Genomic DNA, 27,937 nt, shown 5'->3' with positions numbered 1-27,937 from the left:
GAGCGTCTCTTTTGGCTTATGTGGAGTCAAGAAACGCGTCATTTCGAACCCTTTATCTTGGATACTGTCTTTTCTTTCCAGGTCAACGTGTGTTCTTATGCTGGATTGAGTGGTTGGGATACTTTGTTGAGGATTCATGCTTTTCTCTCAGTCACCGCTATTATTTAGGTAAATAGCTTATGGAAGGATACATTTGGATAGTAACGTACTGTTCATCTTTCTCGTTGTGGCCCTTGTAAGATCAATTTAAAGTAACGGAATAAAGAGCGTAATGCACATAACATAGTGTAGGACAAATCTTCAACGGCAGCCGCCATTACAGTTTTTCTTAAACGTGACCTTGTGGCAGCGCGAGAAATTCGAACTTTATTTTTAGTGCATTTAACGCTAATTTACCTATTTCGATTTTTCTTTTCATTCTTGTACGTATTTTTCCACTGGCTATTATGATTATGTTGTGTTGAACTAAAGTGTGTTAAACCCTTTAACTCCCAAGATCTGATTGTTAATTCCCCTCTCTTACTGTTACACATTTCCTTGTTAATCAGTTACAAGAATTTGGTGTTGGATCAAGACACCAACTTCGACTTGATAAGTTTGGGTATTCTCATCACCTGTTTGCTAGACAATGTATCGATATTACAGGGAGAAGTTACATTTTAGTCACTTCTGGCAGTTAAGGGGTCAAACGCCCTTTTTCTTTCCCTTACCCTCCAGCCTCATCATGATGGAGAGGGTAATCTAAAAAACGTTCCAACGCAGACTCCAGTTTCTGGTTACCAGAGGATTCTCTCCGCCATCTTTTATACAGAGGTCGTGAAGGGCACTACTTGCTTTGCATTTTCAGAAAGCCAACAGTCAAAGTTAGCTAGGTTATTCTTAGTTAAACATTTTTTTTTTTGATGATGCTCGGTAAGTTTTTATGATACAATTTCCGAATGCCTTTGTTCAATAAGACTTACGGATGTTAAATTTGTCAGCAGAAAATGTGGTAGCTCGAAATGAGTTTTTCGATGCAGACTTTTCACCTTTATTATTAAGAGTCAAAAGAACTCTCATATATTTCATTTGTAATATAGTCATCTCTTTTTTTGTCTCCATGGATATAAAAAAATATAAAGAAGAAAAGAAATGGAACACCTCGAAATCAAGAAAGTCAAGGAAGGAGAGAAATACAGGATCACATCTGACAAGGTTAGATAACTGACTTTTATAACAAATTAGCTTTCTCGGCCTATTTGTCTGCGTTGAACGATTTAACCTGGATCTACCAATTTCATGGATCTCTTTCTGATTGAGGTGGCTTTCGGTTGTTTCAGCATGTTTGGTTGATGAATTAATTCTCTTGTGCATGAACACATTTTATTTGTTTCGCTCGTGTCGAAGAAATATCCACTCATCACTGTGCGCGTTATGACTGCCACGAGGAGAAGTTTTTTAATTCTTCTGGATGCTTTACTTTAGCAAGGAATTCTTTATTCAAAAATAAACCGATAAAAAAGGAAGGGGAGTCACCGAACTTATCCATTCGCCGAGCAATTACAGCAGATACTAGTCCGAAAAATTTTCAAGGTGTTCCCTTATATGCCAGAATGGTGGTCATAGGACGCAAAATAAAGTGAGTGTTCATTTGATCACGACAAATATATGTCAACCGGAGACCTAATGGTTTCGGCTTTTAGTATAAACACAATTCAAGATGTTAAGGATTTTATTTTCGCACACTAAGTTGTAGAATGTTATCTGAGATTTCTTCATATTCTGATGATTTCGTACACTGTTACCTCCTTCAGTTGTTAAATGTCTTATTCCTGGAGGGAAAAAAAATTAAGTATGCTCTCACACCCATCATTTCTTGAATTTGTTTTTCCAAAATTCTTTTTGAGGTCTCTGATAAGTTTAATAGTATCATAGGTTCTTATAGAAAGGAAACCTTTTCAATTTAAACAATTAAATCGTTGGAGCTTAAATGATGCAATTGAATTTTGAACCAAATTAAAAGTGTTTACTTCAAAAGTTGATAATTTTATGTCATAGTTCTTCCTGCGTTTGTCGTCAAATCATCTAAAACCTTACCTTGACGTGATTCAATGAAGATCCCAGCACCTTAGTACTAATATTTTTAAGCTCTAGACGCTAAAACCAAATTACAACAGTATGCTCCAAAATTTTTTTTTTTTGTTCCTCTAACTGCCTCTTGAGAAAATCATCAACAGACATAGATCTTTTTTTGACGTGTTCACAATAAAAATGTTAGGTACTAATTTTTAAAACGGTATGAGCTCTTAGAGATTAAAAAAAATTGGAAAGTTTGTTCCATGAATTGATCTTTGTTCCTCAAGTTGCCTCAAAGTTTCGCCATCAACTGATATATATTTTCATTTTAACTTGATTAATTACAAATATTCGAGCCTAATCATTAAGATGTTTGAGCCTATGAGCTGGGCTGCAACCAAATTGAATAACATAATAAAAAGTTGCTTTTTGTCTCTCAAATTGCCTCTAAGTGTTTCATCAAGTACACGATACTGCAATAAAAATCATAAAGCCAAATTTTTAAAATTCTTAGCTCTTGAGGCTGAAACTAATTGAAAGGGTATGCTCAAAAATTGAATTATTTGTCTTATTTTATTCAAAGTCTATCATCGACTTATATGTAGCTTTAAAACATGCTTTGATAAGATCTTGAAGCCTTAGTATGTCTGTGCTCGTCACGAAACCCGAATTGAAATAACATGCTCCGAAACTTGATGTTTGTATTTCAAAATGCTTCTGTAGTTTATCAACTTTTTGACATGATTCTAGAGCCTAATTATCAAATATCTGAGCTCTATAGGTTGAAGGCAAATGGGAATAGCATGCTCTAAAAACTGGTACTTTTTAATTTGTTCGTGGAATTCATTCATAAATCTCAATGATTTTTAATTCTGAAGCTTGCTCAGTTCTCATGATTGAGAAAAGAAAAGAAAAGAAAAGAACAGTACCATTTGCTCATAAAAATTAAAGATCGCTTTCTAGTGTACAAATTGGTTTAGGAGTTCGGTTAACATGTCAGTTAATTTTCAATCTGTTCCTGTGTTGGTTGAATGTAGGTACATTTGGTCGGCTTAAAGATACCTCATCCTGAAAAAGCATCGTGAGAAAATATCGGGAGACCTTACTGCTACTTAAACCGCTGAACACAAATTTTGAAACCTCTTTGTTTTGCTGGTTAAATTTATTCAACAAAGCACAGAAACTGAAAAATAATTTTTTAACACCGTGATTCAACTCTCGGTGACCCGATATCAGATGACTTTGCTTTTAAATCCCCTTCCCTTCATTAAAGAAACAGAAAGCTTGATTTCATAACTTTTACTTTCATCAGAAAATTACTTCAACGAAACTTTTTTTAAAATAGTAATTTTAAGCTTTCCACTCATGAAAAAACGCCGCTCAGTCACTTTTATTTCCTATTGTTATTAGCATATTCACCGACTCTCACGTATTTAGGTTCTCTCAGGATTTCATGCATGTAAACGGGAGCTTGCAACGATATTTCGATCAATCTTGATACTTTTTTCGTTTTCTAGTCGAAACTTTAAACAAGAGCACAGCATTTTGTTTAAATATACATTCTGCGGCATACTATTAAAGAGATAAAAATTCAATCAAGCAGGAAGTGAATTCATGCAGTTATTACATGTGGATTCCTTTGTGATCTCAGAAGAATTGCTAGCGCGTATTTAGATAACCTGTTTGTTGTTACTTGACTGAAATTCTCGGCTCAAATTGAGGTAAAATTTCCGCACAGCCCCATCCTACATTATGCATTCATTTCTTGGATAGAGAAAACATTGACAAAGACAATAAATTGCCATTAGGAAAACAAAATTGTTTTACAATAGTATGGGGCTGTGCGAAAATTTTACCCAAATTGAAATGGTTTCATCCCTGAAATCAAGTAGGTTTAAAGCCTAAATTAGAAAATCTAACTTGAAGCGATTTCGACAACAACAGTTACAATAGAATTCTTTGAATTCATCACATATGACGTCCATCTGTGTTCGCAGTAAATTTATCGTTAAATCCAGGTTATGCTTACATTTATTTGTGTGGTCATTCAATGAATAAAGATTTAAATACTGACTTCTATTCTACTCGAATTCTACATGTCTAACATTACCAAATTAAATACGTTTTTCTGCGACACGGCCAACACTACATGGACTATTATCGCTTGAGAAAGCAAAGTTTAAAATAAATTGTATCAGTCAATTCGTGATTTCTCTTCATTTTTTTTTGCAGACTGTCAGATGAATACCTCTCATGCTTAATTCAAGCACGAATCAAACAAGAAAGACTATGATCCAAGTATAATACATGATTTATTAAGGGGTACAAAACAGATTTGGCGCTTTCCTTTCAAAAATATTTCAAGTAAGAGCTATGTTTCAAACGCCAAAGTCAGGGACTAGAAAGGCATTATTTCATGATTTTTGTCAATTTAATCAGCGTTAAGCGCTGTTTGAAATGAAAATTTTTTCCCGCCAAAAAACTTGCGAAAACACGGAGTTTAAGGACGCATGCGCCAGTTTTTTCTTTATCTATTCTGTAAGTAAAATTTGTTTAAATGTGGTGAATTTTCCCGCCAAAAATACGGTGCTCAAAATACGCATGCGCCGATTTTTTAAAAAATATAATCTACATTGCCAATAAACTATGTTTGCTCACTTGTCTTTTCTTGTGCTATTATCGTTAATAAAGTAGTGTTCAGTTTCTGTCTCAACTTTTATTGTCCTTCAATATACATTCAATAAGCCACAAAAGTTTCATATTCAACAAATTTTATTTTTTTTAGATATTTCTTTAATTATAGGTTTCTTTAGTAATTTTCAATTGAATTAATAAGAAAAAAGTTTTTTTCGTGTATATACTAAGACTTTTGGCGGGAAAATTTGAACCAACTTGCACAGAGAGTCCCCTGGCAACTTTATCGGCAAAATTTAAATAAGGCATCCTTTAAAAATAACCGCCAAAAATAATGAAACAGCATCTCGTGCAAAATATGGAATAGAAATCGCAAAGATTCTGTTTCTAGCCTATTTTTATAAGACTTCAAATTCTTTGCACGAGACGTGTTCAAGTTTCTAACAAAAAGAGCATCATAGCAAGCTATGGAGTGTTCGATTGCAATCTCCGAAATTGTGATGAATTTCTTGATTCACAGTTTGCTTTTGAATCCATTTTTTTTCGGTAAGCCTGTATAGCTTATTATGACGTGTTTTTGTGAGGAGTAAAAGATCTTTAAAGCTGCCAGTTTTGGATGTATGTAACACAGGACAAAGATTGGAAAGTGTCGAAAACATACATCGAAGATTTGGAGAAATTTCATTGGTCAAAAATTCCTTTTTTGATTGAATTTCAATAAAAAAACGTTTTGCATTGTTGGAGCAAACTCCTTGAACTTAGTGTTAGCCACAAGAGCTAAGACATTTTACAATTAGACTTCCCGTTTCTCAAACTGAATTTGCCAAGAAATTTAACAAAATAGTAACACATAGCGATCTCTTTGAATTTATGTTTAGCCTTAAAGACTCAGACATTTCATAATTATGCTCCAAGGCTCTTAAACTAAATTCGAGAGTAATTTGAAAAATAGTACAGTATAAATTTTTTTTGGTGCAGAGTCTAAGAGTTCTGTTTTAGCCAAAAATAGACCAAGTTATTCACGATAAATTCCTGCAGCGAATTTTTTTTAAAGATAATTAGTCCTTAAACGCGTTTAATTGATATTACGACCTAAATTGAAGATAAAAATCTATAGTTTTGTTGACCGTTTTTCTTTTGTGTATTCCTGTGTTACACCAAGTGACTGCGCAAAAGATCTTCCTTCCACTTACAATAATAAACTTAGCACGATATATTTTATAACTAAATGCCTGGTCTAAATGGTAACAAGTATCCTTTTTCGAATGCAACTCGATTTTGAAAGTTTGTATCGAAGAAAAAAAATCTGTTCCTTGACAAGTTGCGAAACAATTTACCATCTAAGTTTCTATTGAATAAACGAACTTGAAATATGAAAGTCTATTTTTCTTCTTCGTAAAAAGGAGTCGATTTTGACTGGTGTATAAAGGTAAATTTTAACTTGATCAGTTTCTCGAAGGAGCTCGTGACCAGGCATTAGCGTTTTAAAATATATATTACTTCCAAACCAAAACTGAACTCAGTTGATGGCACAAAGTAAAGAATATAATCTAAGATGGCACTGTAAATTATTGCTTGGTGTATAAAAAAAAAAACTTCTTTTTAATAAAAGTAGTTAGATTTGTAGTTTAATTGAATTCATGCCAAAATTGATTTTTCAATTTTCAATATATTTTGGCCAACTTTTTCGTTCGGTATCATTTAGTTGTCAATTGTGAAGTAAGATCGTCCGAGACTGGCCTAAGTACGTACCACTTGAATTATCTGGATCGAGTGAAATTGCCGAATTATTTTGTTAGAGTGCCACCTTAGATATCATCTTTATGTGACATCAACAAGGATATAAATGTGATACTAACTGTTAAACAAACCAAAAAAATGAGCGATCAGAGCTTCGAAATTAATAATTCTAGTTCAGTATTCTGTAGCCAGGATAAGGTTAATTTCTAGTTGTTTCTATCACTAATTCGATTCAACGAAATTATCCGAGATAAAAACATCGAATTATAGCTAGTAATTCAAATAAATCAAATAATCACTCAGAGTTTGCATAACAATGTGTAACACAACGAACTATTCCAAAAATGGTGGCTAATTGAGAACTATTCACTTACCATGTAATCAGTTTACCCATTCCAAAATAAATTGTTGAAAGAACGAAGTCTCCATATAATAGTTAGACTAAAGGGCCACCATTTTTGATCGTATTACTAAACAATTTAAAACTTCTTAGCTTTTCAGTATCCACTAAAAATTCAGCGATTCCAGTGTCTTCTCTCGACCAAATTCTTTGTTCTTCCATCCTTCTGACATTACTCTTCCTGATAGCAAAAAATACGAAAATGATCAGGACATGCTTACTTTGCACGAGGCCGAAAACTAAGAATTAAAATTCTGTATATTGGTTTTGCTATTAAGAAAGAGAAAGCATCAAATATTTATAAAATTTTATTTAAATGAAGCAAAGGCCACTGACTAAAAGAGACCTTCACGTGGCTGCATTCAAATACGAAATGAAGTCCCCAATAGATTTACCAAGTAAAATATTTTTATCTGAGGGTTTCACTAAAATATTTTACAACCATAGTTTTCACTTTTTTCGAAGTCAGCTTCCTAATTTAGTCTAATCTAGAGTTGAAGAGCCTCTTAGACCGAGCAACCGATTCGTGTTACTGACGTCGTTGAGCTGAGATGACACGACTCGTTTTGATCTCTGAGAGAGCTTAACGCGATATTTTCCAAACATAATGCTCACCTACTGTAGTAGCGACATGAAACTGCTTCCATTCTTCTTCTTTACAGGTCCAGCGTCTTTTTCCTTTCAGAACGCAACGTTATGTTTCGCACAACAAACGCACGTCTTCACTCGACAATTGACAGCGTGGTTTGCTGAAAATCTACAACTTCTGATGAATATGGATTAACGACGGCAGCCAATAACCGGCTGCTACATCACAGATTTGGCGCGGAGTATTGTGTGCAAGCTCAGCGCCACTTTTTTTTGTTTTTCAAGCGAGCAGAGGAAAGGGCGAGACCTAGTCAAATGGAAAGATGCTAAAAGGAAAACACTTGCAAAGGTTACACCCCGGGCGCTTTTATCCACTCACCTAAAAAACTAAAAACTCGAAATGGCGTCTGTTCCACAGGTTAGTACTCAGAGAGCCACGTCCAACATATTGCGACTTATTACTTAACAAATAGAGAAGCTCGACTGTGTTCTGTTCTGTTGTAAAGCGCGCAAGAAGTGCTTAGAGTACGAAACAAGTGTAGGGGAAACACTCTTCCTGCGTGCTTTACAACTGACGGAGCACATAAACAGAAGTGGCGTGAGCCTACACCCTCATGAGGCACACTCGAATAAACCAATCAGTTAGAATGGTTTAAAGTAATTTAATTGGTCGAATAATACTGAAGTTTTGGTAAGTGTCCACCCATCGCAGTTAACAAACTATCAAAGTTCACACTCTAAAAAGGTTCAGCGGGTTTCCATTAAAGTCAGGTAAGAAAGGAGTTTTTAAGTCAAGGAAGTCTCTTTAAAATGGAGATAAAAACGTTGTTTTTAATAGATAATCTCTGTATCAACTGTCTTTTCATTAAGAACCACTTCTGTCAACATTTATTTCTTTATTTTAAAGTACATGGAGATTTTGCAATCGATTATGACACTAGGATTACTTTTTAACGGCTATGTAACACATGGACAGAGAATCGTATGCCAATAAATATAGTTTGTTTTCTGATTGAATATCTATTTTCAACGGCTAGTTTCTAAAGATAACAGAAAGAACAGTTACAATGTGAAATTGTATCAACTAGACCTGCTATCAATTTGGATGCAACACATGTTGCGTGAAAAACTTGAGAAACTGAACATGGCTTGTAAAGGTTTGTTTGTAACCAGTGTGGCACAGACTAGTATCAAGTTTTACTTACCGTTAAGACTGACGCAATGCTGAATAACTATTTCTTGAAAAAAACTGACTTCTTCTGCACATGTTGGCAATTACATGAAATAATTTCTCGCGCAGGTTGCATCGCATTGGTATAAACTAAACTGCCATACCCTTTAACTCCCAAGATCTCATAAGTAATTCTCCTTACTGTCTGCCATACAATTCTTAGAATATTATTTTGGCGAGTTTGCTATTGGATCAACAAATAACCTCGTAATTGATATTTTTCTTTATTCTCATCATTTGTCTGTTGATTTTTTATTTATATTTTAAGAAGAAATTCTGTCTATTTCCTTCGTGTGAGTTTGTGGAAGGTTAAAAAACAGTTTCTCAACTCAATAGTTTTCATTCCAATAGACCGCTGTAGCAATTAACAAATCATATTGTCAAATTGGAGGTGGGTTTTTTTTTTCCAAAAATAGAATATAATTTTCCATCTGGCCTATACGTATATATGTCTGTGATTTGTATAAAATAAATAAAACTTTCATTTATTAATTTGTGAACATTTCTTACGAGTAATTTAAGCGTTCATTATAAGAGTTTTATTCCCCCGGAATTTAATAAATGTTCTATCGCTGCTATAGAACTATAAAACTACAGCGCCTATCTTCTAAAGAAATTCTCCGTCTTCAAACAGCAAAAAGTTATTGTTTAAATTTTGATAATAATTATCCTGTCGGGTGAACCACTTTCTTTTCCTTCTTTCTTATGTGTTTAACAATTTAAGGTCTAAAATCAACCGTAAGATTTCAAATCGAACTGAAACGATGATTTTGAAAGCGACAACTGAATTGTACAAAGATAATAAATTGGCCTGGCCACGTAGCAGATTCCTTGCCTAGTTCACAGTCCTTTTACCCAATAGTGGTAAGGTTTTGTTGAAAGCAAAGTATGCAGGCCGCCTCTGGAACACAGTGTTTATGGAAAATATGACCTGAAAATCACAACAGGACTTGTATAAGGTTATACCGTTCAATGAAAAGGATCACAAGAAGTTTTTCTCGCCCGCGTTGAGTGTCGTCAGTCGTGTTAAACGAAGCTCGTTGGGCATTGAAATCCCAAGATCCGATTTTTTAAATTCTCCCCTCTAGCTACTACACATTGCCTTGTAAATAAGTCACGAGAATTTGGAGTTTGATCAAGATATTTCACTTCTAACTCACCACATTCAAATAAAAGCAGTCCTTGATTACTGGTCGAAATCTGCTCACAAAGTTTCAGCGAACACACCAAGCATTCACCGCTAAAAACAGAAAAAAAATTAAAGACGTTAACTTAACTTAACTAGAGAAAGGAAAGAAAAAATGAAAACATATAACGCTTTCCTAGAAACTTGAAGCCAGTGGATGAACTTCACGACCACTTGCATTTTCCTTGCTAGTTTTCGAGAATGATACGTAAAGAGAAGCAGTAAGCTGTTTCTCTGAATAGTTTTTAATAATGATAACACACAAAAAAATCACAAGTACTTACTCTGAAAGGCGAATATTTTGTCCCCAGTTTGAAGCTGTTGTAAGAAAAAAATGGGAGTTAGATCTATCGCCATTAAAAAGTAAAAGAAACTGTAAAAACGAAAAACAGACTGGATATACGTCGCGAGATGTACCACTCAATGCGTGGATAAAAGAAGACTTTATGTATAGACGGAAATAATCCAATAAAAGCTCGTCGCACACGAACTACATACGCGGAGCACTTTCATGAATCACGCTCTAAATCCACGCAAATAAGCCTCGTTCGCGAGTAACGCATTACACAACGTCCACAAACCAAGGCGACAACTTATGTCAGAAAACTACGGGTACAAACATACAAAACGTCCACGAATAATGCACGAAGACCAGACAGACAAGCTTAGCAAGAGTCTGGAGTCCTCTTCACCAACCTCCATCCTCAAGTGTCCTGAATTGTTCCATGGATTCTAGTTGTGGATTTACGTCTTCCTGTTCAATTAAAAAACCACAGATAAACAATTTTCATGAATCAGTCCAGGAACTATTTTATAGCGTATGCCTTAGAGCAATTAACACTAGATTTTGAAAAGATTCTTGCACTTTACCCGAGAAGAAAATCGCACCAAAGAATTGCTTACAGTACCTTACTTTTTGGACCATACGTTTCTTCTTCTTTACGGAAACTGTTTAACTTAAAGGAGAAAACAAAGACAATAAGAACATCACAAACAGCATCATCAGGTACGTTCTCTGAACACGACAAGAAAACATCTCTAAAAATCTCAGTGCCTTAAAACTGCTCCCTTTTTCGCTCACCTTAGGCGCCAAGGAGCCACTTCTTTGTGACCACAGATAAGAGTCCAGCTTTTTTAGCAGTTCGTGAATCAACGTCCTGAAAAGAAGTAAGAGTTTCAGCGCTGTATTAGTAAAAGGCTTGTGTAAATCATCATAGAGAGAACCTTTTTACTCCCTCCCCCTCCCCCCTCGAGCGCGCAGGCGCAGGGTGGGAGAGATGCACTTTTTTATTTGGCCCGCACGAGTATGCGCCGCTTAAGTATGGTTTTCTGGGCATTCAATCTTCCACAGGACATACAATTTTACTGCTTAGGGTTTTGAACGGGGTTTCTTTCTTGATCCAAGGCTTTAGACAGGGTGACAATGTTATTGGTGTAGAGTCTATCTGGGTTGTACAAAAACAATATTTTCAGATCAAATACCATCTATTCTGTCAGCTCTATTAGGTCGAAAACGATCGCCAAATTGACGGATTTGGTCTCAAAAAGTGTCAGGACTTAGAAGCGAAGAATCCCTCCCCTGACTTTAAAGTAGTGCCCACCCCCATCCCCCACGCCCCGTCACTGAGCCTCAACAGAGAAAGACGAGCGTTATACCAACCTTTGCCTTCTTTCAATCACGGCTCCCAATAAACACGAGTAGTAGAAATCTGTAGTAAGGAGTGGTGTGTCACGTGGTAGAGCCTGCAGTAAGTTAACAGTGTGTCCAGCACCAAGCCGTTCAAGCATCAGGTTAATGACGTTACTCCACGTCAAGTTAGGCGTCCAATCAGTAAGCGACAGCGGCATGCACGAGTGCGGACAAGCATGAGACTTGTCGCTATTTCCATCACGTGATAAAAGCAATTCTAAGAGGTACTTCCATTCATGTAGTGATTTCGGGAGACTTCCTGCATACAAAAATTACACATAAGCCGCAACATGTCCCGGACAAGTGTAAACGAACCAGATTTCATGGTCACAGTAACCAACAATGGTAATTTTAAGGTTTTCCCTCCTCTGAAAATCTAGTTTCACAGCCGAATTATAGGACATAATTGTAACACAGGATAAACAAATGACTGGTTAAAAATCGCATAAATGTGTATATGTAGCGCAACACGACGCAATCGCTTTGGTCGCCATAGCGACAAGAAAAAGGTTGTTCCTGCTGAATTTCTAGTCTACACTGCTAAAGACGCGAGGGAAAATACTGTACATACCCCATGGCTGAGTGTCCTTGATAAGGTTCAAGTCACCTAGGGAGAAGACCAGTTTCAAGGCGTCTTGTCTAAGATTTTTCCGCACACACAAGCGGGTCAGACCAACCCAATATCTGAGTTAAAAAAGGAGAGAGATAACGTTAACAATTAATTTAACGTTACAGGCATTATGACCGAATTTAGTGCTCATGTGAAGAACATTACCTTATAATGAACAAAGATGTAATTTGTTTTGGTTTTAAACGTGGAAAAAAAAAGAACACTGAGTACCTTACGAGAAATACGACCTCGAACCTGATTTCGCAGTCCAACGTTCTTCCAACTAGCCACCAAGAGCTCGTTGGTGAGTTAGCCTAACTCTCCAACGAGCTCTTGGTGAGCAGCCAATCATAACAAAAATTACATCATTATCAGCCAATGGGAACATGTAGTAAAAGCAATCTTCCTGAAGCGCGGGAAAACGCGACTGACCAAGTCGCAACTGATTTCAGTTTTGCATCTGATTGGTTGAAAAGGCAAGGTGAGATTTCTAGACCAATCCCAGAGCATGATGAAGTAAAATAAAAGCAATCCTAGATCACTTTCGACATTCGATTAAAAATTGCTCGAATAAGGGACAAACGTCTTGCGAATCAGCAATGTCAACACGCTGTGTTTGCATAGATCTAAATTTTTCATAAACTACAATTTATACCAATACTTTCTCTTCAAAAGGATAATTTTCCTTCAGACGAAGTTTCAATTTTGCTCGTTAATTTACCGAATTCCGGTGAACATGTAGGGAAAGTCAAGCATGCCGAGATATAAGACTTTTCTCTTACCCATGTTTCCAACACAAATCCATGAAATCGTTACATTCCTTTGGATCTTCCTGAAGGAGAAAGTCAATCAGTTGTTGTAGATGATCGGCTTTCTGCCACGGAATCATGTGCGATCCCGGTCTGAGAAAAAAAAAAAAAAGATACAAAGGTTACAAATTACTATTGAAAATAAAAAATTCAAGCCCGCAATCAATTAAACCAAAAATTAAAAAAAAATTAGTACAAATGAAAGATAAATATCGACCTTGGGTTCCCACAGTGTTGACAATGTATTCCGTCTCTTGAAGAATCTACAACAAGTGAGCAGCGGAACCACCACACGGCGACTCCTACATCCTCACAAATCTTACTGACAGTTTGTTCTCTGGAGAAAAAAAATATCATTGTGGAAATATTTCACAAAAAGACGGTCACCGTCACCATTAAGAATTCAAATTTCAACTTCAAAGTTTTTATAGAACACATCGCAAATATAGTATGTCACGCTAGGTGTCACGTTAGAAGTCACGACAGGTGTCTCTGTTTGACGAGGAGAAGGACGCTATGCACAGGGCGGATTTGAAAATTTCCCCTGATTTCTTCCTGAGTTCTCATTGGTTCTTATAGCTATTCCTTTCTTCTGATTGGCCGTTGTGATTACTTTGGTTTGGTTTTACGACACTCGATCAAAAAGCGCTCTATCACTGGTATGGTTTCAGACCACACTGCTCTTTACTAAGTTCAAACACAATTTAGAGTCATCCTCCTCTCTATCCTTTTAAAATTACTTATCCGTACTTGGTAATTCCAACCTCAGCCCGCCATCTCATCAGTTGTTCCACATAAAACACAAAATCATCTGATCTGGCTTCTAAACTCAGACCACTGTTTTGCCGACATATCTCCATCACCTCCCACGGTTGCACATCCGGAAACATTCTCGCGCACGTGATCATTGTTTCACGGCGATCGTATTGATACAAGCTGTGAAAGATAATCCGTAAAGGAAGCTTGTAACCCTTTAATCCCGAAAGATGACCAGCATCTAACTTCTCCCCATGGTATCACCCCCAAATCAAACAGCGAGGTTATGAGAATAAAAGAAGTGATCAAGCCTAAAAGCGGAGCTCGCATTTTTTTTCCCGCACGTCTTAAGGGCACAACGCCTTGCCCCGGCCAGGACTAGAACCCGGGCCGTCCGACTCGGAGCGCAGTGCACTGACCACTAGACAACTGGACAAAGTATGGCGTTGGTGTGCCCGCGGTACAGTTGACCACGCATGTTAAAAGTAGCATCTTGTACGGTCGGTCGTAGGGTCGTAATTCCAAATTTTTTCGGCTTGATGGGTTACTAATATTTTGTATAATAATGGGGCTACGCTCTGCAAGCTCCGCTATTAATTCTCTATTCTGTTTCAAATATAAAAGGAAGATCGTTTCATTAGGCAACTGTCTAGAGTTTGGGTACGAGTACAACTTACCGAGTTAAATGATACAGTAGAATGCTGGAGTGAGCTTCCATCCCATCATGCAGTTCATGAAGTGCTCGCCGTGGATCGCCGTCCTTCAAATACTTAACAATCACGTCATCAGTCGTTACCAGACCTTGACCGCAACAAAATGAATCATTTTTCAGTTTAAAAACCTTCAATTTAGCAAAATAATAATTTATAAATTATATAACAGAGTTCCACATATTAAGTATAAACATGATAACTCACTCACCAGACATGCCATCTATAAAAGCTCTCCATGTTGTTCGTCTATCGCCCTTGCTCATAAACAGCGTCCGTCGTAACTGCTTCACATCCAGCAGAAAGAAATAGTAAGATAAGAATTTTGACCTAATAGTGTCATTTTCTCGCTGTTCAGAGCGTTGGCTTTCGGCATTTTCATGGGGAATCCGAGAGAATGCAGTTCCCTCCTTACACTGCAAGCAAACGAGCATACGGTCCTTAGCTGAACTGAAAATACCTTGCTCTTTTTGTGCGAAAGAAGGGCCATGAGTTCCTTCTCCATTAGAGAAGTCTCCGTTCATCGTGCTGTTAGGTAATGCCTCGTTGCATCTTTTATTCGTTGACAAGATTAACTTGTCCTCGCCAGAACTGTGTTTGTCCATAGGCAAGGTCTGAAATGCTTCTTTAGTATCGATGTTTGAAATTTCAACCTTGACGCTTACTTCTTGAACATCTGTGCTATTTGAGGAAATAGATTTCAAGTCACTCACGGTGGTTTTACCAGCTTGAGTTGATTGGCCAGCGTCATAAACACCATTAAAACCATTAGTCATACGTTCCGATACGGTTACCAAAGAGTTGTGTAGCAAAGGACGAATGCCTCCATTCTTTAAGTTTTTCTCATCAATAATCTCTGCACCATCTTGAACCGCCAACGGGCCATTAGGCATGGTCTTTTCCTCGCTACACAAAACTTCATGGGACAGGTCTTCCAAGCATACCATACCTTCTACTCCAAATACACCACAGTCAAAACACATTCTTGTTAGGTGAGCGACATCGCCAAACGCAGGTTCATCGAGAAACAACTTTAAATCGACCTTAGTGTTGTTCTCATCAATGTTCTTGTTGAACTCATGACAGCTCTTCATGGCCGCATGTAGTTTAGGGACCCATTCTTCCAGAACTTTACGAAGACTACTGATACTGAATAGCACCACTGGATTCTTGACTTCATTCCTGAAAGGAAAATGACACAATCGTAACTGTTACATAAAGTAAATTACCCTCTACACGCATTTTCATTGGTTGTTCCCCGTTAAACAATGAGGGCTTATAGACACTTGACGTCACAGTGGACAATTTTTGTGTTTTTGTTAGAAGAACAGGGCGTAGAAAAGCATTTCTCAAGAGGGCAGTCGCGGTTAAGAATATCCACACGCTTTACATATAGTGGCTTATACTTCTGCTCCACCATGCAACAAACGGAGTATTTCAGCTAAAAAACATGTATGCCCTAAAGATTCTACGGATTGTTGCTTGCTTCTTTTTTCTTCAGTAAAAATCAAATAATTCGAACTCTCTACCAGCTGCCTAACGGATTCGTTCCCAGTTTCCCCCACTTCAACTCCTCGGCTATGATTTGTAGATTACCAACTGGACTATCTACAGCCATTTTGATATGTAAACACATAGGTTTACCATCAACATCTACTGAACATCACACCAACTAACAAACATTAAGTTCCTGTCTGGTGAGCCAATTAGGCCATCAATTAGACCATCACCATCTACTGAACATCACACCAACTAACAAACATTAAGCTCCTGTCTGGTGAGCCAATTAGGCTCTTAAGATACTAAAAAGTAACCACAGGAATAAAACCCCAAAATGGGCCTCACCGAGTCTTCGTTGATCTCCGAATAAGCTCCTCGACTTCCGGTGGGCATTCCATCTCCTCCGAGTCTACTTCTTCCTCTCTTTTGCAGATGGTTTCTTCCTCCATGGGTGGGGTAGGAGAGGGTAAACTAAAGGAATCCTCTGATGGAACTTTCAGTTTCTTTTTCAGCAAGCCTTTAGCTTTTGACAACATGGCTGGGATGGCGGGAGGAAGTTCTGATTGTGAGGGGCTAGTGATTAGCTTTTCAGGCTCTGATAAAAGTCTGCTCCTTACCTGCGTTGTAAAGGACACTACCAGTTGATTCCCATGTCACAAACACACAGGGAGAGACAAACACGTAAACAGACAGACAAACAGACAAGGCAAACACAATAAGAGATCAAAAGTCGAGGTAAGCAGTTAACAACATAAGAACAAAGGGGGTAAGTTTCTGAAGAAACTGTGGTGTGCGTCGCTGGAGGGGAGAAACTCTTTATGTTGGCCAATGTATAGTTAATAAACCAAATTATCAGGCGACAACAAAGCTGCGTACATAGTTAATCATTAATACGTCTACAAACAAGTAGATAAACAGATAGCTCAAAAGATGGCGAGGCAGACAACATTGACAGACAGAGGGGTATATGAATAGAACGACAGGCAGGAGAGCAGGCGTACAGACAGATAGACAGAGGAATAGACGGACAGACAAACAGACCGTGAGGGAGATAGACGGACAGATGGGGAGACAGATGGACGGACAAACGGACAGACACACGGATAGAAAAACACATGGTGGGCCACACAGACCGGGTGGTATGCAGTGTAAACAACTTTACCGACAGGCTGGCCAACATCACTACAGACAAAGACACCGCTAGCAAGCCAGCCGGAAAGACCCAGACAGTCTGTCAGACAGACAGACAGACAGACAGAGACAAAGACAGAGACAGAGGAACAACCATAGAGACAAACCGCCGAACATTTAAACCAACAACTGTGTCACCAAAATGTCTTACCTCCGCATCCTCAGTTGGAGAATAAGTACCACGAAAAGATGCGCTCCGCACGTGGGGGATGGGACTGCCCAGCGAGACCTCTGAATTTAACAATTATTAAACAATATCAGAGTTCGAGAATAATAAATCTAACATAATAGAGTTTGTATAGAGAAAATATATATAATTTTAGTTCATTTCTTTCTTCTTCAAAACCATTAGCGCGACAGCATTGTACTCGTGTTGCGCAAGGTGAATATTAGGCTGTTACTTAAATCATGTGTTTACAACAGATTACATGTAAAGTTAACCTACCTTGTTTCAGTTGAGGTGAATCGATATCTAAAGAGAAAACAAGAATTTATAAACACATGTACAGTGTAGATGTACAGTCAGGCTTCCGCGTATTTAACAAACTAAAACGTTCCAAAGAAAAAGAGCAAACAGTGCATTTGGCAGAACAATCGGGGGGAACACGTACTGAAATGTGATTCAAAACCTACCAACTGTGACAACTCTTTTCTTTTTCTTCTTCTTTTCTCGCCTTTCCCGTCTAAAAAAAATAAAATGTTACAGAAACTTGACATGACGGAACAACAGATGGTAACGAACCCACTCCATCACCTAACTGCACGAACACTGACCAAGCCCCCGAAAGATACTTCATCTAGTTGTACATCCTCCGGCAAAAATTTAAGCCATAAAACATTGGATTTTGTAACTAGTAAAAGTCAGCCTCTTAAGGAATTCGAAGCACATTTGATGAGGATGATGAGCAAAAATAATTGATGTTTCTTACTTTTCAAAGACCTCTTCTTCCACTACTGCTTCTTCATTTCCTGACTGTCTTGATTCACTGTCATCAGAGTGACATGGACTCTGCTCGAGACTTTTCTTTTGAAGTCGAGGACTCTCCTCTTCACGGACGACTTCTTGAATATCCGGCAGTTCATTCGGTTGACCAGCGCCAGGGTCCGAGGCAGTCTCACTCTTGAACTCAACGGCATCACTTTGTGACTCACTGCTGCTGTTTGCCCCGGGAGAATCTTCCCGTCTTTCACCACCTGCGCTATCAGCGGAGTGAAATCTTCTCAGTTTGAGATTTCCTTTCTGACGCTCTGAGGTAAACTTTTTGGCTGCGGCGGCAGCTGATATCAGCATACCCTCCAATGAGATATTCTCGCTCCACTGTTTCATAAGCTTCCTGTGCAGAGCACCTTTAACTTCTGACCCATCATCGTCGCACTTATTGTTTGGCGAGTTGTCATCTTCTTGTCCTATTTCCGCCATCCTCCCATTGGGCTCCAGATCATCAGTTAATGCATCACTGCACACACTCAGTGTGTCAGGACTGTCAGTCAGGCTGGTGTTACCATGGAAATCTGGTAAATTGACATTCTCGTCTGTTGCAGGCTCCATATCACGCTCGAGTTCTTCCAGCTCAGCAATTTGATCCTAAAAGAGACAAATATATTTTTAGGGCCTCCTAATATTTAAATTATTCCGTAAAATTTTCGAAATGGACATACACTTAGCCGAATGTTTGGGGGGAGGGGAGGGGAGGGGAGGGGAGGGGAGGAGGAGAAATATGGGTGAAATACCATGCAACTTGCAAAAAAGACGACAGCAGCTGTTACTGTGATATAGAAGTTACATGTAAATTATGACCATGGCTAAATAATGAAATTGCCTGACATGTTGTGGGGTATCGTCCGTTTCAGCTCTATTGTAACATCTGTTAAATCAAACCTTGTTTTCCATGTCTTCTTCACTTAAGCGCTCTTTGAGATTTGTAATCAAAGAAACTGGAACCACATCTCTTGCTGATCCGGGAATGATGAAATGCTTGCAGTCAAGCACAACCTGTAATTTTAAATGGATGTTGAAGACTTCTTCCATTTTCCGTGTTCCTAAGGTTTAGAGCAGTTCACATACCGTATGTTTGTTGTACAACTTGGTTATTACTAAGTTACAAAAATCATTGCTGTCTCCCTTGAGAGCCTAGAGACCACCCAAGTTAAATCCTTCACAATCTGGAAAGTCATAATTTCTAACCTTTAAACACTGTCTGATTTCTCCCATTTCATGCAGTCTAGATATGCACTCTTTCACAGAAAGAAGGGCAAACCATTTGACACAATCTTCTGCATCATACACGTAGAATTCCCGTCCAATGCACACAAGATCCTGGACCACTGCAAACATAATTAGAATGGCAACTTTAACCCTTGACCTCCCATAAGTGACCAAGACAGAATTTCTTCCTAGAATATTGATACAATATCATGCAGACAAGTGATGAGCTCAAAAAAAAATGTTATTTAGAGGATTATCATTTGATCCAACTTAATACCAAATTCTTTAAACTGACTTCATAATTACGAATTGTGGGGTAGACATTATGGAGAACCACTGATGAGATCCTGAGAGTGAAAGAGTTAAATTACAGTATGTAAAAAATGTCTTCATGAGGTATAAAAGATCATACAAATGCTAACATCTAAGTTCTTTCTCTCAAGTCTTTACCTGTGTTAATATTGTACCAAGCCACCAACTGCCCAAGGATTGGATCCATGATATACAGTGATGATCCATGCCATGTGACAAGGAACCGACTTCTAAAAGATAGATGGCAAGGGGAAGAGTTACTACACCTTGATTGGCTGAGACAGAGGGCAGTCATTCACTATTAATAGTTCACTTCAGGTAATCAAAGAGATGATATACTTAATCCTGACCAGTTGACTACGAAGGCATTCTGAGTTTGATATATATGAATTTATTTAAAAAAGACACAAATGGAATACACGATAGAGAACACTGTTTTAGAAAATTGGAAAAGAGAAAATTTTTTATCCAAATCTTCATGGTTTTATTATTATTTTTTTATCAGCCTGAAACCTTCACATCAGTATGGCTGACAAACAATCCAATACAAATTAAAGCATAAAAAAGTGTGATTAATACTAACAAATGAATTGAACACAAAACAAAACTAAAAACAAAAAATAAAATGAGACAAAAATTGAGCGGACAGAACAAAAGCTTAAATAGATTGTGCACCTTGAGTGACAGTACACACAAGACTACACCCTAACAACATTAACAGGGACAGTGGAATTGAAATCCCAGAAGTCTGGATGACAACAATAAAGAAACACAGCAGCAGCAGACCACAGAGGGAACCAGATATGAAGAAGCACTAACATATCAGTTTATAAGTGACACATACTCATTATCAACCTCATCACCTGAAGAAGACTGACAGTATGTAGTAGAAATGTCATGATCCACATCTGCAGTGATCACATCTTGAACAATTATCTTTCTCTTTTGAAAGTGTTATATTTACCACAGTTACAAACCAAAGCCTATTTTACAACGTGACTTGAGTTGTAGTTTAAAATAACAACAGGTTTGAATTGAAGTTTGAATGATTCCAAACTAGTTTGACAATGCATTTTAATTTTGTTTGATTATTGTGGTAGTGTACCTTGAGAAAAGCACAAAACAATTCAAGCCAGATTGAAATCACCTCAACCTGAAACAATTAATTTTAGAAGTTATAACTTAAACACACACCTTACAAGCAGCAGCTTAGCAAAATTTACAGACTGTGGAGGAAACTCTTCTTCATCCATTGGCTCATCATCACCATGACTGCAAGGTGAAATAATATTTTACAGATAATAGCTACCAATATTATATTAATTTTTACCATGATGCTTCTGTAAAAACAATGAAAACCTCATCGAAAAATGTTTATAGCCTTGCACTGTACAATAAGAATGTCTGCAGTAAAAAGACGTCTGTTTAAATAAATTTTTAGATCAAAGAAAATATTTAAGAAATTTTAATTTTTGTGACTGAATCAACTGAGGGCATTTTTTATCTACCCATGCCCACTAGCAAACTCCAGAGGTACACAGTTCCAAAGCTATATTCTGTAGTAGTGGAGGGGTACATCTTGCCCACAAAAAAGTCTTTTCTGTTTTGATTGCTGACATGATTGTTACTGTATGAATTTTAAACTATCCCTATCTTGCCCTTCAATGGAAAGTAGACAACAGAAGGAAAAGTTAAAAAAAAAGCCTCCTTTTGAGTCAGATCTCCAAAGGATGTTTCAAGGAATGGACCTCAGAACAAAATCAAACAAACTAACGGACAAGTACCATCAACCTGTCTAACTAAGGGTTCTGATGGCAAAATATTCACATGAAATCTATGAGAATATCCAATGAGAAAAATGCTAGAACAGTCAATTAGGAACTTGCAATTTGAAAAAATAGGAGTCACAAATTTGAATTACAAACCTATAACCAAGTATTGGCGCTGGAGGTGAACCCAGAAGTTTCTTATACTGTTGGGTGGCCATGACTTGACCATCCATGCTGGCCTGTAAAAAATGAGAAATTAACAGTTCATTTCAACATATCATCCACCTGTACTCGTAAAGGTGCTTGTAAATTAGATAGATTTTTTGCAGACTTAAGGTAGTATGGCATGTGTGGCAAATAATGTGCAAATCAGATTATCCTAAAAATAGTGGGTCGCATTAAACATTTCTTCAATTGTAAACTGAGATGAGTTGTACTTTGTTGCATGATCTTTTCCAAGGGGAGGGTTGTCTGATATTGTCATAAATTCTCAAACTTTCATGCCCAGGTGTTGAAATCTTTTCCTTCATCATCTACTTTCATTGGTGTGAAAAAGTGCTTTTTGTCTCTCAGTCACACAAACAAGTTGGACTGAGAGGAGTCAAAATCATCCCTTTCTCAATGTAATCCCAGCAATTATACATCTTGCACCTGCATCATGCCTCCCAAACTATTTCTTACCCTAAACAGATGACCACAAAACATTGTCAAAATTGACATAAAAACAGTCAAAGAGAAAATAACAGTCCATGCCAATTGTTGCACTTCACCAAAAACCTTTGATTATGAAAAGCCAAGCACAGAGAAGATTTTGGTTGTGTTAATTAAACCCTTCAGGGTTCTTTTGCTAAATCTTTGAGCATCTTAGGACAATCAGATTCTTTGGCACACTTGGGAAAAATTCCAAATCAAAAATCTTACCTCCCACAATCTTGACCCAGGACGTGCTGAGTACACAGAAGGACTGTCAGAGTTCTCTTCTTTAAACAAACAACTTCCATATAAACCATCCCTGCAATTTTATTTAATGCAGAGCCTTTCATTGTTGCAAAAACAATTAAGCTTTGAACTGTTTCTTTGCTTCTGTTTCAATAAAATAATTTCACCTTTCAATACCAATTCTCACTGATAAAAGATAAACAATAAGTACCAAAAAAAGAACCACTCTAAAAACATACCTTAGTTTGACCCCAACTGGCACACAATCCAAACTAAAGAGAATAAAGAAAATTAAGTTTAACTTAGCTCTTAGTTGTTATTCTGGATGAAGGGGGAAGCTTACAGGTTGGGCCATGTCTGATTGTTTCAGTCTCTTTGAAACTGTTCAACCTAACAACTACAGTTCCTTGCATTTTTGTATCTTATGCAAGGATTAAGTAGGAGGTCAGGACTATTTAGGAAACAAATATTATAACATTGTGAACAACAAATAGAACCTAAGTTCCATGCAGTTTTGTATTCTATGCAAGGGGCAAAGGTCAGAGGTCAGGACATATTAAGAAACAAATATGATTACATTGTGGACAGCAAATGGAGTTTAAGTTCCATGTATTTTTTGCATCTTACATAAGGGCAAAGGTAGGAGGTCAGGACTTATTCAGAAACAGATATAGAAGAAGCAAATAGTAAAAGCTAGGGACCCAAACAGAACACTGCTGGAAAGAGATCTGGAGAGCAGGAAACTCAGCCAATTTGCTTCTACACTAAGCATTGGAAAACCATCAGAAATACTTTTGAAACCCCCCTAATAGAGGCAGTTAAACAATCAAGGGTGGTAACATCTTGACACTAAGTTAGTTTACCAAAACTGGTTCTTTGAGAATCCAAAGACAGAACTCCTTTCCTACATCCAACAATCTCATTTTATTACCCTCCTATGTACATGTACAAAGAGGTGTGCAACAAAAAAAATTAATGTAAGCCAATTCTTTGGTGAGCAAACCTTTTCAGATCAACAATGGCAGTTTTGGTCATGGTGGACACAAGAAGTTTATCATTAATACAGTCCAGCTGAACAATAACAGTTTGGGCCTTGGCTACAATACCAGACGTATGTAGCAGAGGAAAGCCTTTGTTTACTGAATGTGGCATCTAGAAAAAAAGTACAAAATCATGGTATTTTCAATAATTATAAATCTGCCACTTAATTGCTTGTATGTAAATCTAAAAATCATCAACTATTTGCATCCTATCGTCTGCATGGATTTTTCTTACACTATTCTCTATACACTTTCTGAGGTGCTGACAAGCAGAATTTGTTTAACAATCAGGAGCTTCTTCAGTTTATGATTATTTCTTTTATTCTCATGACCTCAAGGCCTGATTTAGTTGTGATACTGTAAAGAGAAATTAGATGCAGATCACTCTCAAGGGTTAATGACTCATGGCATAACCTTCAGGACTGGTACAATGAGAGAAAATATGTCAATAACTAAATATTCCAACTTACAATCTTACGAAATTGTGAAGAAAAATTTCTTGGAAGGAGGAGCACTGACACAAACTAGTTAAAAATGTTTACCTTACTTACCACTGGTATATGAATGACACTCACAACACCATTAACATCACCAGCAAAAAGACGACATTCATCTTTATCCCAGCATAGTGCAGTCACAGTTGTATTCTTATGCTCTTCTGATCGTCTGATAAACTATTAAATAAAAATAAAAAAGGAACAATCACTTTTATGGTCCAAGATCATAATTACATAGGTTTAGAACATGAATGAAAAATTGATAACTTCAAGCTGGATATCAGTGCTCCAAACTACGACCATTTTGGTTGCAATGGCAAGTAAATTTGACGACCTAATTTGATGACCTAAATTACTTTCACGCAGCAATTGTGGTCATAATTTAAGGTAGATGAACATTTGCATTTTTAATATTATAGATACCCTTTAAGTTTCTTTATAAATAATTTGCCATCTTCTCTTTTCTGTAGATTATTTCACTACTCTAGGTCACCAGGTGGCAACTTCAAAAGGCACATGGTTTAGAACCCTGAATTTATCATGCCCTGACTGCTACACCTCTGAATTCCATTTAGAAGGTCCAGGACTCAAGCTCTTAATATGAACGTCTCTGATTTATGTTCTTAAGTCAGTCTGTTCCAAAAAATTCAGATGAAAGGGAGTACAATAGGAAACTGCACAATAAAAGCCATGGAGTAAAAAAGGATTTAGGCCTGGGTCTGGTTGAAAAAAGAGAGGGAAGTCCACATCAAGTCACCTGACAAATGCACCATGACCCAAACCTCTCCCCATATCTCCCTTCACCACTACTGTTATGTTGTTTACTATAACTGCACTCCATTTTTCTAGGCAGGCAGATCAATGTCAGTATGTGAGCAACTGAACACCCACCCCTCCCCTAGTCCAAAAGCAGTCAACTGAAGACAAGTTAGGGTCGATGTTGGGGAGGGGGAGGTGTGCAGTGGCTAAGATACTGACATTGATCCAAAGAGGATGATCCAAAGAAGATGATCCAAAGAGGATAGTTCTTGAGTAAGAAACTATTGAAATATAATTATATTAAAAAGGAAAATTCATTTTCATGAACTGTACCTTTGGTTTTTCTCTATGTTTGGAACTAACTTGCAGGACAAGGACAATACCAGAACTGAATCAAATCAAATTAAATCAAGTCAGCACAATTGGCAATGACAATTAAAAATTAAATTGTAAATAGCTAAAAATTTTACACCATAGTCTTGGCAACTCATAATGAGATTGCTAATGAACTAAATAGTATTATCCTTTATACACCACCATTAGTATTCAAATTTTCCACACTGCTCTCCTTACATTCTCCATGGTACTGATAAGAAGAATTTGTTTGAATTGTTTAAATCATTTCCCTTATACTCATTATCTGTACATTTGATTCAAGGAAGATACTGTGAGGAGAAATTAGAAGCCAGTCACTCTTAGGAGTTGAAGGGTAAAGGTAGGGGAAATTTTAAAAAAATCACCTGATTATTGTCAAATCAAAAGTGAGCAAATTGTGCCGCATATAATTTTGAGAAAATTGTTCCTATTTAACTTAGTACTGAAATCCAAGTGGGCCATCAAATAATAATTTTTTTGCTGTTAACAATTTTCTCAGACAAAAATAGACAAGAAGCACCATTTGGAACATTTGTTGATACCTTGTTGCAACTCCCAAAAGACTGCGGCTTTGAGTGAAGCAGACAGCAAGAATAGGGCCATCCTATAAATTTGCAAATCAAATAATATAAAATAAAATATAAAGTATTGAAATAAATGTTTTGACTACAAAGTAGCTGATCTAAGATCCACAGAACAAATGTTTTTAGATAGTTAAATCATATTTTCTTGTGAAAATCTATCACTGAGTTCAAGGTCTGCACTGTAAGTTATGGAATATGTTTATACACTTGCATTTATGCCATAATTCTAAGCAAAACATGAGGCTCCGCAACTTACAGTATGGACCAAGAAAGAAAAAAAAAGGTCAGTAAGATATTTGTTTTATCTTTGAGTTCAAATAAAAGGGGAAAATTGCAATCAAACCTTTGAATTCAGCAGGCTGAAAAGTGAAATATGGCCTGCTTATTGACCAATCATAGGACACACACAAACTAAGATATATATAATACTACTCAGTAATGACAAAAATATAACTGTTTTATTAGCTGTAAACAAGATACTATTGTAATCCCAGGGTAAAGGCTACTGAGCTGCTTGGAATATTAAGTCATTAAACTGGGAAGATGACTCACTCATGAATTAGGATCACCAAGTTGATATGGAAATGTTTCAACTGGCCTTTGTGATATCCAAAATTTTCTTAGAAGGAATCTATGGATAAGAGGTACTCCAGCTGAACACTTACTTTGTTACTTATAAACCTGATGTGCTTCAGAGACTTCCTGTCAAATATATATATGGCCCCCGTAGAAGAACCCATTGCTATGTATTTCTTGGAAGCCGCCATGCATGTGTACTAGAAGAGATTTGCAAATAATACAATCAGCCTAATGAAAAGTGATATCTTGCCATTAAATAACACACCATGCAGGTGAAAACAAAAAGTTGGTCTTTAAGATCTGTTTTCCTCTAAGGGTGTTTGGGACTAGAGTAATTGATATTTTTGTCATAGTTGTTAGCAAAAGAAAAAAAAAAACAGAACCTAGTTTTTTAAATAACCTTAAAATCAGCATGTATATTATCCATGCTGTTCTTAGAAATATTTCCTAAGGTACCACCAAGGAAAATTTGTCGAACAATCAAAGCTTCTTTAGTAGGTGATCATTTCTGTTATTCTTGAGATCTTAATGGTTGATTCAGGGGTGATACTGTAGGGAGAATCTCAATGCTAATCACTCCTGGGGTTTAGAGGGATTAAGCCTTACAGGACTGTTTGGAACAGTTTAACTTCATTTCTATCTCTCTGTTATGTCTGTGCATCAGCATTCAAGCTAACTGGCGAGCTGCCTACTCAAAAACCTCTACTACAAAAATAACAACACTTATGAAAACAAAAGTCAATGACTACAGCTATTTCACCATAGCTACAAAATAAGATTTTTTGGACACTGCATCAGAGGAGGGGGAAGGGAGGGGGGGGGGTTGGGTGGGAACAAGCTGGTACCCTCTCCTGATTTAAAAAAAAAAACGGTCCAATAAACGAAAATAGACTTTCTGTTCGTAATTGGCATCCAGACAGGAGCCCACCCACCACTCACAAAACGATTCTTGGAGGAGAATTTCAAATTTTTACACCTAAACCAAACAGTTGTAAAGCACTTGGGTTTTAATCTCTAAGTTAGCCTTGTACTTAGACAGTTTGTTAGAGACAAGCATAGTAAGGAAATAAATTCTCAAGGCAGAACTTGAGAGAATGATATATATGATCTGCTATTTCATTTCTGTTGTTTCATGTAAAATCTTAGGCAAATAAATAAATTCTATTATATAACATTACTCCACATACCTTTATACGAGGATACGGCTTTATTGGGGTTTGCAGATCTTCCATGGATCCCATTTCGGTTAGCAAAACTCCATATTCTCCAACAACTGTACTCCATCGAATCACCTCTGCAGCAGCCATTTTTGTTTGAATCGAGTAATCCGAAGAACTGGGACTGAAACGTCCGTATACTTTCGGAAGTCATTCGGAAGAGTATTCGGAAGTTGACGGTAAATGGCGTCAGCTAAAGCTTTGGTTAATCTCGAGCCCAGGGTCATTTTGGCTCCTTATCAGTGGTAGGTCGCCAAATAAATCATTAATCACTGTTGACGTTCCTAGGATCAGTTGGCGACCATACCGCTGACAAAATTACCTTGGGCTTGAGATCGATCAGGTAGCCGAAAGCAGCAGGAATGAAAAAGCTCTGGAAAGCAGACATTTTCTGGCAAGGACTTAGGATAACTGGGGAAATATTTTCCTTTTGTGGTTGTACTTTTCAAAGTAAATACTGCTACGTTTTTCGCTAAAGAAATTGAAACAAAATAGTCCGCCGAAATTACTGAATAACCAGGTGGCCTAGTTAAATACGGACAATACATAGTTATTTCCAA

The 27,937-nt window shown here is 37.2% G+C and overlaps 1 protein-coding gene and 1 long non-coding RNA gene across 3 annotated transcripts; one reads left to right on the top strand and one right to left on the bottom strand.

Moving 5' to 3' along the window:
* The first annotated feature begins 31 nt into the window (after positions 1–31).
* Positions 32–4,424, top strand: LOC113677636 (uncharacterized). The gene is made up of 3 exons (XR_016180463.1): positions 32–168; positions 1,122–1,194; positions 4,288–4,424. It is a non-coding gene; the product is annotated as an uncharacterized LOC113677636 (long non-coding RNA).
* A 3,804-nt stretch (positions 4,425–8,228) lies between these two features.
* Positions 8,229–27,750, bottom strand: LOC113677637 (BLOC-2 complex member HPS5). 2 transcript variants are annotated; one of them, XM_089184949.1, is made up of 31 exons: positions 27,348–27,750; positions 26,247–26,357; positions 25,540–25,601; positions 24,956–25,010; positions 23,918–24,040; positions 23,330–23,478; positions 22,566–22,598; positions 22,309–22,399; positions 21,544–21,626; positions 20,813–20,890; positions 19,757–19,848; positions 19,286–19,425; positions 18,980–19,093; positions 18,030–18,685; positions 17,734–17,783; positions 17,546–17,572; positions 17,252–17,331; positions 16,255–16,526; positions 14,621–15,591; positions 14,377–14,500; positions 13,694–13,879; positions 13,161–13,280; positions 12,917–13,036; positions 12,096–12,208; positions 11,495–11,783; positions 10,916–10,991; positions 10,743–10,790; positions 10,531–10,588; positions 10,119–10,152; positions 9,809–9,888; positions 8,229–9,579 (listed from the first exon to the last, which is right to left on the bottom strand). In XM_089184949.1, the coding sequence occupies exons 1-31, from the start codon at positions 27,465–27,467 to the stop codon at positions 9,500–9,502; spliced, it is 4,635 nt and encodes a 1,544-aa protein (XP_089041075.1). In that variant the 5' UTR covers positions 27,468–27,750; the 3' UTR covers positions 8,229–9,499. The 2 variants fall into 2 exon arrangements, with proteins under 2 accessions (XP_089041075.1, XP_027050276.2); XM_027194475.2 differs by having other exon boundaries at positions 23,909–24,040; positions 27,348–27,514.
* Between the last annotated feature and the right edge of the window lie 187 nt (positions 27,751–27,937).

The sequence above is a fragment of the Pocillopora damicornis genome, chromosome 10, assembly GCF_964200805.1.
Source record: "Pocillopora damicornis chromosome 10, jaPocDami1.2, whole genome shotgun sequence".
Taxonomy (NCBI): domain Eukaryota; kingdom Metazoa; phylum Cnidaria; class Anthozoa; order Scleractinia; family Pocilloporidae; genus Pocillopora; species Pocillopora damicornis.
This window is presented reverse-complemented; position numbering and strand designations above follow the sequence as displayed.